We start from the raw sequence: 13,794 nt of genomic DNA, 5'->3' as shown, positions 1-13,794 counted from the left end.
ATTCGAAAATGCAGAGCCATTGAACATGTGTTTTACATTTTTCCATTTAGGCAATGGCAAGAGATGAGTTGAACTATTACCAGGACACACCACATCAGATCAAGAAAAAAATTGAATCATACCAGCGTTTTTATCCAAGTGAATACAATGTTTTGGTTGCTTCTTTGCAGGAAAGGAAGATGGATGTATCTTGAGACTGGATTTTTAAAAACTGGCTGCAGTATTCAACAACTACACTGTCTGCCTTCAGAACTTCTGTAGTTCAGTCCTTGCGTACCATTCCATTTTGCAAAGGGATTATTATGTATGTTGCCCTAATGGCCAATCTTGTAAGTTTTGAGGGACAACAGCTAAACAGCTATTTGTGAATTTCTACTCTCGAAGTGAGTGGTATGGCCTGCTAGTTATTGTTGAAATTGTGGAATTAAGCTTTGCTTTTGCTGAAGCTTGAATGCTGTTTTCAAAAGTAACTATAGCAGTTTGATAATGATTCTTTGAGATTTCTAAATGCATTTTGATAGTTGTTTGCCTGTAATATCTGAAACTATAATAAAATATACATTTTATAGCATTACTTGGGTACATTTGATTAGCAGACAGTTTTAACTCCATGTGTGGCCTGTGCTATACCTGACCTGGTGATTAATATTGATAAAACAACCACACCCATCATTTTTGGTGGCTATTAAGTCAATTTCATGTCTCGAAGGGATGATTTTGCAAAACAAAAGTAACATACCTGCTTAAATCCATATCATAAATCCTGTTGGTTGTAATCTACCAAAATTCCCTGGATTCTGGGGCAGTCCCAGCGGATTGGAAAACCGCAAATGTAATGCCCCTATTTAAAAAAGGAGGCAGACAAAAAGCAGGAAACTGTAGACCAGTTAGCCTAACATCTGTCATTGGAAAAATGCTGGAGTCCATTATTAAGGAAGCAGTAGTGGAACATTTGGAAAAGCATAATTCAATCAAGCAGAGTCAGCATGATTTTATGAAAGGGAAATTATGTTTGATAAATTTGCTGGAGTTCTTTGAGGATGTAACGAGCAGGGTGAATAAGGGGTAACCAGTGGATGTGGTGTATTTGGATTTCCAGAAGGCATTCAATAAGGTGCCACATAAAAGGTTACTGCACAAAAGTTCACAGGGTTGGGGGTAATATATTAGCTTGGATAGAGGATTGGCTAACGAACAGAAAACAGAGAGTCAGGATAAATGGGTAATTTTCCAGTTGGCAAATAGTGACTAGTGGGGTTACACAGGGATTGGTGCTGGGTCCTGAATTATTTACAATCAATATTAATGACTTGGATGAAGGGGCTGAGTGTAATGTAGCCAAGTTTGCTGATGATACAAAGATGGGTGGGAAAGCAAATTGTGAGGACACAAATCTGCAAAGGGATATAGTCAGGCTAAGTGAGTGGGCAAACATTTCACAGATGGAGTATAATGTGGGAAAATGTGAGGTTATCCACTTTGGCAGAAAAAGTAGAAAAGCAAATTATAATTTAAATGGAGAAAAATTGCAAAGTGCTGCAGTAAAGAGGGACCTTGGGGTCCTTGTGCAAGAAACACAAAAGTTAACATGTAGGTACAGCAAGTAATCAGGAAGGCAAATGGAATGTTGGCCTTTATTGCAAGGGGGATAGAGTACAAAAGCAGCAAAGTCCTGCTACAGCTGTACAGGGTATTGGCGAGGCCACACCTAGAGTACTGCGTACAGTTTTGGTCTCCATATTTAAGGAAGGTTCACTAGGTTGATTCCTGAGATGAAGGGGTTGTCTTGTGAAGATTGGTTGAGTAGTTTGGGCCTATACTCATTGGAGTTCAGAAGAATGAGGTGTGATCTTATCGAAACATATAAGATTATGAGAGGGCTTGACAAGGTGATGCAGAGAGGATATTTCCACTCAGAGGGGAAACTAAAACTAAGGGACATAGTCTCTGAATAAGGGGCTGCCCATTTAAAACTGAAATGAGGAGGAATTTCTTCTCTAAGGGTTGTAAATTTATGGAATTCTCTGTCCCAGAGAGCCGTGAAAGCTGGGTCATTGAATATATTTAAGGTGGATATAGATAAGATTTTTGAGCGATGGAAATAAAGGGTTTTGGGGAGCGGGCAGGGAAGTGGAGCTGAGTCCATGATCAGGTCAGCCATGATCTTATGAAATGGCGGAGCAGGCTCGAGGGGCCAGGTGGCCTACTCCTGCTCCTATTTCTTATGTTCTTATATCAGGATCAGTTTATTGCCATCAGGAAAGATTGAACAGGCTGGGATTCTTTTCTCTAGAAAAGGCTGATGGGTGACCTGATCAAGCTCTAAGATTATGAAAGGGTTTGATAGGGTAGACATAGAGAAGATGTTTCCACTTGTGGGAGAGTCCAGAACTAGGGACCATAAATAGAAGATAGTCACTAAAATCCAATAAGGAATTCAGGAGAAACGTCTTTACCCCTCAGAATATAGAACTCTCCACCATAAGAAGTAGTTGCGACGACTAGCATAGATACATTTAAAGGGAAGATAGATAAACACACGAGGAAGAAAGGAATTGAAGGATATGTTGGGGTTACATGGAGGAGGCTCGTGTGGAGCATAAACACTGGCATGGACCTGTTGGGACCAAATGGCCTGTTTGTGCTGTAAATACTATGAAATATTATATAGAAAAAGAATAAGCACAATTTAGAAAGCCTGAAGTGCAGTGTCTTTTGGAAGCGTGTTGAAATTGAGAATATCCAATTGTATTTAAATAGAATTGGTAGTTATTTTTATTTTGATCCAGCTACATAATACATTCCATTTATATACACAACTCAAAAAATTAATACGAAACCCGACTTCTATTTTAATAATTATTAATTACAAATAATTGTTTCACAAGCAAATACTTTTTGATGCACACTATTTCCTCAATTTGCAGCACTTCCAAAATGAAATACTTCATTACCTTAATTGCTTTAAAAATAAATCTTTCTCCAGGATATAATCTGCTATAATAGTAAGCAATTTATGTCAACTTCTGATAAATTATGGCACCAGAATGTTTCATCAAACCAATAACCTATTCCATTGTTTGCTGTTGCCTCTCTCTTGACTTTTATTACCACTTTATAAGCCAGATTTTTGAAATTTAGCAAAAGCTCAAACCACATTAATATCAAGCTTAAAAAAGCAAACTACTGCAGATGCTGGAAATCTGAAGAGAGGAATTTCCAGCATTTTCGCTTTATTTAATATCAGGCTTAATCATTTACCCCTCTTATTTACAGTTTTCCTCCAGCAACAAACTTGTCAACACTCTCTTCATTGATTCTCTCAAACAGTGGCCTTAAACAATTCCACTGCATTCCCCCTTGAATTTTGGATACTATAGTCAGCTATGATAAATAAGAAACTGTCTCTCCTGTTTTTTTCATCCCTCTCTTTTGCTTCCCCACCTCCCCCAGAAGAACTGTACGATCTCAGATTCTAAGCTGTAGTAAGTTTGAGTATTATGGTATGAAATTAATTTTGATTCACTAATTTGAAAATGTTTCTTTTGTAAAGTAAATGTAGTTAATTTCTGCAATGGAAAATTAGCAGCAATTTTTATTTGAAATTGAAAGTAATAAATTACTGATAATTATATTCAATTTCCCTGGTAGATCCATAATTATATGAATCTATCTCTGATCTATGCATAAGCATTGAATATCTACAATGTTTGAACAAGTGTACATGAATAACAGTAATTTGAATATTGCTAAATAGAACCACTAGAATAATGCAATTTCAAATTCTCATCCCACTGTCTTTAGAATAATTTTGGAAAATTTGGAGCTTAATAAAATTAATTTAAGTACCAGATTTTCCAAATAATAACGTAAGAAACAGGAATAGGAACAGGAGTAGGCCATACGGCCCCTCGAGCCTGCTCCGCCATTCAATAAGATCGTGGCTGATCTGATCATGGACTCAGCTCCACATCCCCTCCCGCTCCCCACAACCACTATTGTTTAAGAAACTGTCTATTTCTGTCTTAAATTTATTCAAAGTCACAGCTTCCACAGCTCTCTGAGGCAGCGAATTCCACAGATTTACAACCCTCAGAAGAAATTTCTCCTCATCTGTTTTAAATGGACGGCCCCTTATTCTAAGATCATGTCCTCTAGTTCTAGTCTTCCCCCATCAGTGGAAACATCCTCTCTGCATCACCTTGCCAAGCCCCCTCATAATCTTATACGTTTTGATAAGATCACCTCTCATCTAAATTCCAATGACTAGAGGCCCAACCTACTCAACCTTTCCTCATAAGTCAACCTCCTCATCCCCGGAATAAACCTAGTGAACCTTCTCTGAACTGCATGCAATATTCCAGATGTGACCTCATCAATACCTTATATAGCTGTAGCAAGACCCCTGCTTTTATACTCCATCCCTTTTGCAATAAAGGCCAAAGATACCATTGGCCTTCCTGATCACCTGCTGTACCTGCATACTATCCTTTTGTGTTTCATGCACAAGTACCCCCAGGGCCCGCTGTACTGCAGCATTTTGCAATCTTTCTCCATTTAAATAATAACTTGCTCTTTGATTTTTTTCTGCCAAAGTGCATGACCTCACGCTTTCCAACATTATACTCCATTTACCAAATTTTTGCCCACTCACTTAGCCTGTCTATGTCCTTTTGCAGGTTTTGTGTGTCCTTCTTACATATTGCTTTTCCTCCCATCTTTGTATCGTCAGAAAACTTGGCTACGTTACTCAGTCCCTTCTTCCAAGTCATTAATATAGATTGTAAATAGTTGGGGTCCCAACACTGATCCCTAAGGCACCCCACTAGTTACTGGTTGCCAACCAGAGAATGAACCATTTATCCCGACTCTCTGTTCTCTGTTAGTTAGCCAATCCTCTATCCATGCTAATATATTACCCCCAACCCCGTGAACATTTGTGCAGTAACCTGTGGAACCTTGTCAAATGCCTTCTGGAAGTCCAAATACACCACATCTACTGGTTCCCCTTTATCCACCCTGGTCGTTACATCCTCAAAGAATTTCAGCAAATTTGTCAAATATGAATTCTCTTTCAAAAATCCATGCCGACTTTGCCTGACCAAATTTTGCTTTTCCAAATGTCCTGCTACTGCTTCTTTAATAACGGACTCCAACATTTACCCAACCACAGATGTTAGGCTAACTGGTCTATAGTTTCCTGCTTTTTGTCTGCCTCCTTTTTTAAATAGGGGCATTACATTTGCAGTTTTCCAATCTGCTTCTGAAATATAATTTAAGAAAATAAAATATAGTTGTCACTAAATGCCTTGTTAATACATTAAGTTTTTGTGGAGTAGCTGAATAGATTTTTTTTTACGCATTTAAAGTTATAAAAAATCTGCTCAAAAACGGGTTGACTGTGTAGATGGCGGTTGGTGGATGTGGTGTGGTTGGCATCGCGCGGATGTGGCTCCGGGGCTGGGGGCTCGACATCCGGGGGTGTTAGGCATTTGGGAAGGATTCTGATGGGACGGGGCTGGTTGGGTGCAGGGGGAGTGTTCCCGGTATTGGGTAGGTCTGGAACCGGTGGGGGGGGCATGGTCTTGGGATGGGGGGTGGGCTGGGATGGGGAGAGACTTCTTCACTCGGGGAGTTGTTGGCCTGTGGGGTTCCCTGCCACGGAGAGTTGTTGATGTCAGTTCATTGGATGTGTTCGGGAGGGAGTTGGATGTGGTCCTTGCGGCTGGGGAGGGGGGGGGTGGGGGGTGCTCAGTCATGATCTTATTGAATGACGGTGCAGGCTCGAAGGGCCGAATGGCCTACTCCTGCACCTATTTTCTATGTTAACATCAACTTGTGGTATAGTGTCCGCAACTTGCACAAATTGGTGCCAAATAAAATCATGAAAATGGTGTAGCTTTTTTTGGGAGTAAAGCATTCGATCATTTTCTTTCTTTTCGTTCAAGGGATGGGGTTGTCGCTGGCAAGTCCCGCATTTATTGCCCATTCCTAAATGCCCTCGAGAAAGTGATGGTAAGCCACCTTCTTGAACTGCTGCAGTCCTTGTAGTGAAGGTACTCCCAGAGTGCTGTTGGGGAGAGGGAAGTTGCAGGATTTTAACCCAGCGACAATGCAGGAATGGCGATATATTTCCAAGTCAGGATGATGTGGACTTGGATAGGAACCTGGAGGTGATGGTGTCCCCTTGCGCCTTCTGCCCTTGTCCTTCTAGGTGGTAGAGGGCGTAGGTTTGGGAGGTGCTGTCGAAGAAGCCTTGGCGAGTTGCTGCAGTGCATCTTCTAGATGGTACACACTGCAGCCACAGTGCCCCGGTGGTAGAGGGAGTAAATATTTAAGGTAGTAGATGGAGTGTCACTCAAGCAGGCTGCTTTTTCCTGGATAGTTTTGAGATTTTTGAGTGTTGTTGGAGCTGCACTCATCAAGGCAAGTGGAGAGTATTCCATCACACTCCTGACTTATGTCGAATAGATGGTGGGAAGGCTTTGGGGAGTCAAGAGCTGAGACACTTGCTGCAGATTACCCAGCCTCTAACCTGCTCCTGTGGTTACAGTATGTGGCTGGTCCAGTTAGGTTTCTGGTCAATGGTGACCCCCAGCATGTTGATGGTGGAGAGTTTGGCAGTGGCAATTCTATTGAATGTCAAGGGGTGATGGTTAGACTCTTGTTGGAGAGTCATTATTTGGCACTTGTGTGGCATGAATAATACTTGCCACTTATCAGCCCAAGCCTGAATGTCGTTCAGGTCTTGTTGCATGCGGGCATGGACAGCTTCATTATCTGAGGAGTTGCGAATGGAACTGAACACTGCAATCATCAGTGAACATCCCCACTTCTGACCTTATGATGAAGCAGCTGAAGATGAATGAGTCACTGCTCAGAGGAACTCCTGTAGTGATCTCCTGGGGCTGAGATGATTGGCCTTTCAACAACCACAACCATCTTCCTTTGTGCTAGGTATGACTCCAGCCAGTGGAGAGTTTTCCCTCCCTATTCCCATTGACTTCAATTTTACTAGGGCTGTTTGATGCCACACTCATTCAATAGCACATAATGCAAAATTCAAGTGAAACCACTTAAACCAATGAATAGTCTATCCGTGCTGTGGCCAATTTACTCCCTTTACATATATATATAGTTGTATGTTTCAGTTCGGATAGTGATGGATATTTGAATCCACGTTTAACAATTCTGTCACAGCAAAATTAACAAGTTCTAAACGAGGCACTGTGTAATAGTTCTTAATCTAGAAATGTTCACTGTTTCATGCTTAACTGAGGCTATTGTGGAAATATGCAGGCTATGGCAACATAAATTGGAGACACCCCCAAGAGTAAGGTTAAGGTGCCTTGAACATAAAATGAATTACCAATTGAAATTTGATTAGTCATGCTTCCTTAGCATCACCAGTAACTAGAATATACTAATCATAAGTGTTAGATCTCTTAATTTTAATGAAATACGAACTCCGATGGTAGTTTTAACTTTTTAATCTTGGCAGAGAGTAACAAGCTGCTGGCTGATTGCCAGTTTCTTTGTCTTACTGAAACCACATGGTCAAAATGGCTGTATTTATACCTGGATCAATTTACAGAAAAGAACTCGCCTTCTTTGACCTTATTTGCTCAATTGAAAGTCTTTTAACGCTTTAATTGGCTCACTACCCAAGGTCCGAAAATGTCAAGTTGATTGATGACTTAATGCAATGTGGCCTGTGTTTTTTCACAGCCTGTCTAAATGCAGCCTGTTTGAATTCTCTATCAATCCCCCCTTTGATTCTTTCACAAACTGAATCATAAAACATCAGGTATTACTGGTTAAACATTCTACAAAATAATTTCATACATGTTAACAGAGTTTCCTTCTAAAATTTGTTGATGTGTTTCGCCACATGTCCGGACTAGTAGCTTCCACACAAATTTACACCAACCCGAGTTCCATCGTGGCCAAAATGGAAGTCTGGTTTTAGTAGGTTAATTAACCTTATTCCAATTTAATCCAAATCAATATCTTAATTCAATCAGTAAACCACCTTTCCTTAAGCATAACATACCCCTGTGCCACGTACAGACGGTCTGCTGGGACCTGCAAGGTGTCTCACCTGCGGGACAGCAGCTACAGCCGCCTGGTCGCAACAACATTTAATCAACATAAACAATATAAAAGTAAAAGGTATTTACATGTAATTCCCTAGCTACCCTACTATTTCCCTTTGGTGCAGAGGGTCGGCTAGTAAGAAGTAGGCCTATGCCTAGAATACCTACAATCAATACTACAGTAAATTTATACATTCTCGCGAAAAGTAATTGTCCTTATTAGATTTCAGCTTCAGTTACGGGTGCTCATTTAACGTGTGAAGCGTGGATCCAGGCTTTCTTTCCTTGGACTTTAACAGCTGCCTGGGTGGTCAATAATACTTGATAAGGTCCCTCCCACTTGGCACCCAAAGGTTCTTTATGTAACTTTTTCACATACACCCAGACTCCCGGGATGATGTCGTGTCCTCCTTCGGGTGGATTACCCCAAGCTGCCAATACCTGTCTGGAAACAGAACTAATAGCATTGGTTAAGTTCTGACAGTATGATAACAAAGTGTCACTCATTAAGTGAACATCAGCTTTCCATAAATCGATAGTTCCTGGCAGCGACATGGGTCTTCCTGTTATAATTTCAAATGGGCTTAGACCTGTAGTTCTGTTCGGGTTTGCCCTAATGCTACATAGCACTATTGGTAGTGCCTGGGGCCATGGTGTTCCTTCTTGGTGATATTTGGCAAGCCGTTGTTTCAGAGTTCGATTCATTCGCTCTACTTGTCCTGATGATTATGGATGATAAGGACAGTGTAAATCCCACGTAATGTTCAGTAACCTACAGATTTCTTGACAGACAGCACCTGTGAAGTGTGTTCCCTGATCTGAGTCAATACTACTCGGGACTCCCCATCGGGGAATGTAATCCTTACACAAGACCTTTGCAGTGTGATTAGCTGTGGCTCTTTTAGTTGGGACAGCTTCTACCCATCTAGAGAATCTGTCGACCATGACAAGAATGTTAGTGTATCCTTGGCATGAATGAAGAGATATATAATCAACCTGCAGATGCTGGAATGGTCCGACAGGGACAGGGGGCCTCAGTTGGGGCATTACCGTGATGGGTCCAGAATTATTTTTCTGGCAGACCACACAGCGGTCTGTTACCAGCTGGGCATGTTTTTTAAATCCCCGACCCCACCAGCTTTTCTGGAACCATGCCGTCATCTGTTGTGAGGCCAAGTGTCCCCACGAGTGGATCTGTTGGGCTAAAAAAGGCATAAGCGCTTGTGGCGCGACTGGCTTGTCGGTAACTCTTTGTCTCCAGACACCATCATCGCATAGCTTAATTCCTGCCTCAATCCATGTCCATTTCTCCTCTCGGGAGCACTCGCCTTGCATTGTTTGAAGGTCTCGTGTAAGAGTCCTGAGTGCTTTCAATCTGCACATCTGTGTTGATTCTTCTGGAGGAACGCCCTGTGAAGCGGCATCTTTAGCTGCCTGGTCAGCTAGGGCATTTCCCTGTGATTCCGTGGTATTTTCCTTGGTATGGGCCTTACACTTCAGGATGGACACTTCCTGAGGTAATTGTATGGCCTCCAGTAAGTCTCGGACTTCTTTTCCATTTCGGATAGGTGTACCAGCAGCAGTGAGGAATCCTCTTTTCCGTCATAACATACCAAAGTCGTGAGCGACTCCAAAAGCATAACGCGAATCTGTGTAGACATTAGCTGTCTGTCCTTCTGCTATTCGACATGCTTCTGACAGGGCCTGTAACTCGGCCTGTTGTGCTGACGTTCCTGAGGGTAAACATCCTTTTGCCACGACCTCATATAAGGTTGTAACTGCCCATCCTGCTTTTCTGGTACCATTGTCAATAAAGGAGGAATCATCTGTAAACAGGATGAGGTCTGGGTTGTGCAGAGGCTCCTCTGCTGCTAAGGCTGCTTCTTCTGTTTCTTTTAAAATCTCCACGCAGTCATGCTCTTCACATTCTCCCCCATCTTGCTCCCTCGATTCTGACATCGGGAGCATAGTTGCGGAATTAACCGGGCTGGCCCGGACGATATGGAGATTAGGAGCTTCCAAAACTGCTGTCCAGCGGGTCCATCTTGCTGCCGTCACCTGAGACATTCTATTCATAGACAACAAAGCATGTACGGTGTGGGGACACTTGACAATCAGCTTTTGGTCGAGGACTTGACCCGCAGTGATCATTACCGCTCGACATGTAGCTTCCATGGCCCTTAGGCAACTTCCCCATCCGAGGGCTACCACATCCAGTTTTGCTGAATAATAGCCAATAGGTCTTTGCCGATCCCCATGTTCTTGTGTCAGTATTGCTGTCATATATCCTTCTTTTTCATGGACAAACAGGGTAAATGGCTTACCACTGTCGGGGATTCCCAGAGCCAGTGCCGAACACAAAGCCTTTTTCAAACTCAGGAAGGCCTCTTGCTGTACTTTAGTGAGGGTGATGGCTTCTTTAGAGGCACGTTTCCCCTTTAAAATATCATTCAGTGGCTGAGCAAGCTGTGTGAAGGAGTCAATCCAATTTCTGTTAAAGTTACACAATCCCAAAAAAGACCTTAGTTCCTGAATAGTGGTGGGTTTTTTAGCAGCCTGAATGGCTGCAGTTCTCTCTTTCCTTGTGAAATCTTTTGTCCCAGGTATACAACCTCTTCTTGGGATATTTGTGCTTTGTCGATGCTGGCTTTATGTCCTTTCAGCCGAAGGTGATCCAGCAAAGCTCGTAAATCTTGTTCATGCTGTTCTTCCGTGTTTGACGCTAGCAAGCTATCGTCTACATACTGGATGACTGTGGATGACAGGGGAGATAATTCTCGCAAATGGCTTTGTAAAGCCATGTGGAATACCGTAGGGCTGTTGTGGAAACCCTGCGGTAACTGGGTCCAAGTACACTGTTGTCCTTGGCCAGTGAAAGCAAACCACTGTCAAACCTCCGGTGCCAGAGGCACCGACCAAAATCCGTTGGCCATATCTATAACCGAGAAATATTTATGTTCCGGTTTGAGGGCATTGAAAATGGTGGCGGGATCTGCGACCAATGGAGCTTTTTGATCAATACACTGGTTAGCTTTCCTATAATCAACAGTCAAACGCCAAGTCTCATTAGATTTCTGTACTGGCCACACGGGGCTATTGGAGGAGCTATGAGTTTTAATGAGTACCCCTTGTTTCTCCAATTGCTGAATAACCGGAAAGATTCCCGCGATGGCAGTTGGACTGATGGGATACTGTTTAGTGCATGGAGGCTTGGTCCCAGTAAATGACGCAGGCTCCATCTGGATTAGGCCACAATCGTTCTTATCTTTAGCCCATATCGGGTGTTCCTTCAATTCTTCTTTCTTCAAAGTTCTAATTGACCATGTCACCCGACCATCCTCGAAATGCAACGATGAATCTATTTGGATTAGAACGTCCATTCCCAAAAGGGGTTGATCTACTGGGCCTGTCCAGACCGGCGTGGTTAGTTCATGTGGACCCAGCCCTATAAGTACCGGTGTTATCCTTTTAATTTCCATTTTATGGCCCCCAACTCCATAGGCTGTACCTGCCCTACCATCCAACGGCAAAAAGTCTCCATATTATAGGGGTAAGCATGTTAATTCCGCCTGTGTCTCAAAGACAGTCCACATCCTTATCGCCCACCCTCATAGTTATATATAGCCCATCTCCCCTTTGTTGTATTAGTGCGAGGAGGGGGGCCAGGGTGGGCTCTAATCGTTTTTTGCTATCCCAAGTAACTCTTTCTGTTGTTGTATTGTCAGTCGCTTAAATGCTTCTATGAGGTCGTTATCTTGTGACAATCCTGGCTTGTTGGCTGAATTGTATCCCTGGCTGCGTCCTCTTCCCCAGCCACGACCTTGCTGTTTTGCCCTGCACGTCTTGGCCCAGTGACCTTCTTTCCCACAATAATGACATTTTCTGGGTAATTTTCCTCATGACTGTTTATCGGAATCCTGGGATTTCCATCCCATAGCCTATACAGCTCGGACTTTAGCTCCCATATCCCGATCTAATTGGTTACATCGATCCACCAATGCTGCAAAGGTAGTTCCTCTACCTTCCCAGTCTGGTAACACTACCTTAAGCATTTTGGACAGTTCTGGCTTTAGACCTGCCACGAAAGCTGCTTTCAGGGGTCCAAACACTTGTTCATCCATTTCCTCATCCTTTTAATTCATACCCGAATGTTCTAGCCACGTGCATCTAAACCGCTCGTCATACTCCAGGACCTCCTCTGTTCCTTTCTGTTGGCAGGCTGCAATTTTTCTCCAGTCTGTCTTAGCTGGACTGAAGGCTTGCAGCCAGTGTTTAATCGCCTCCCATCCTGCGTCTAATTCTTGCTCATTCTGCCCCAAAGCTTCATCTACCTTGTCGTGCAATTTTCTTCCCTGTGTTTTGGGCACCATTATGGTCAAAATTTGCACTCCGTCCCAGAGATGAAGTTGATATATATTTCTTAAGCGGTCCAATTGGTCCCACGTTTTTACTCCCCCTTTCCGGAGCATGAACTAAGTATTCTGCATACACCCTTCTCTTTGTTTTTTTGGTTGTGCCCTCATCCGCAGTCTCTTCTGATTTGACTACAACTCGTCTTTTCATAAACGGGGCAAAGCGCACCCCTAATTCGTCATCCTCCGACACTGTATTGTCGGAGGATTCAGAATTCGTATCTATTCCTCGGTCGTGTCTTCGGGTTTGCGCTTTTAATTTATCCAAACATGGGTACCCTGGGAATTGATCAATGCATTTTCCTTTTCCTATTACTGTCTCTTGACCTAATGATTTTTTCCATTCTTTAATTTCACCTTTAAGATCTTTAACTTCCGCTTCCAGCTTTTCAAGTTCAAGCTTTTTCTGTCACAGCTGTGCACAAACTGCTTGCAATTGATCCTTTGTACTGGTCAGTTCTCGATCATGTTGGGAACGCATTATAATTTCATTCCGGTTTCGAATCTGTCCCATAACCGCTCGGGACCATCTAGTTTGCTCTTTATTTTTCATACGGGTCGTTTTTCCCCAGACCCTTTTAATCTTGTTCAAGGACCATTGTCCTTTGGAGGTTCCGTACTTTTGTTCGATCTTAATACAGGTTTTAGATAAGTTGAATTGTTGCTCTATGTATTCTTTCAACTGTTCGAGAATTAAATCTAGCGAAACTTCAGGTGGTGCCTGCCCACCTTTAACAGTTGTAGGCAATTCTTTGTTCTTATCTCCTGCTGCCATTATACTGAGTTCTTTACTCGGGTCTCGAGTCGTAGGCTTGCTAGGCGATCAATAGGTCAGTGATTAATTAACTAACACACCCGCCGAAGTTTAGACGTCTATGGGACCTCGAGCCGACTACCAACCGGAGGGTTCGCAAACCGGAGGCTTTCGGAATCGCGTAGAAGGAGAGGCGAATTTAGACTTTTGACCGAGGACTTTTTTTTGAAAAAGAGATGTCCTTACTTCAGTATGTAGCTCCGATGTCCAAAATTCAGTTTCTTTCCTCAGCGACCCTGCTCGCAGCGCCAAAATTGTTAGATCTCTTAATTTTAATGAAATACAAACTCCGATGGTAGTTTTAACTTTTTAAACTTAGCAGAGTAACAAGCTGCTGGCCGATTGCCAGTTTCTTTGTCTTACTGAAACCACATGGTCAAAATGGCTGTATTTATACCTGGATCAATTTACAGAAAAGAACTCGCCTTCTTTGACCTTATTGGCTCAATTGAAAGTCTTTTAACACTTTAAT

At 42.6% G+C, this 13,794-nt stretch overlaps 1 protein-coding gene across 1 annotated transcript in view; it reads left to right on the top strand.

Moving 5' to 3' along the window:
• The window catches only part of nop16 (NOP16 nucleolar protein homolog (yeast)), a 31,061-nt gene extending 30,490 nt beyond the window's left edge, over positions 1-571 (top strand). Inside the window, exon 5 of the mRNA XM_070878475.1 lies at positions 51-571. Within this exon, the coding sequence (XP_070734576.1) occupies positions 51-194 (144 nt within the window). The 3' untranslated portion in view covers positions 195-571. The remainder of the gene's footprint in view (positions 1-50) is intronic.
• The last annotated feature ends 13,223 nt before the right edge of the window (positions 572-13,794 follow it).

This window comes from Pristiophorus japonicus, chromosome 4 (genome assembly GCF_044704955.1).
Source record: "Pristiophorus japonicus isolate sPriJap1 chromosome 4, sPriJap1.hap1, whole genome shotgun sequence".
NCBI lineage: Eukaryota > Metazoa > Chordata > Chondrichthyes > Pristiophoridae > Pristiophorus > Pristiophorus japonicus.
The sequence above is the reverse complement of the archived record's forward strand: the minus strand, read 5'-3'. Positions and strand labels throughout refer to the sequence as shown.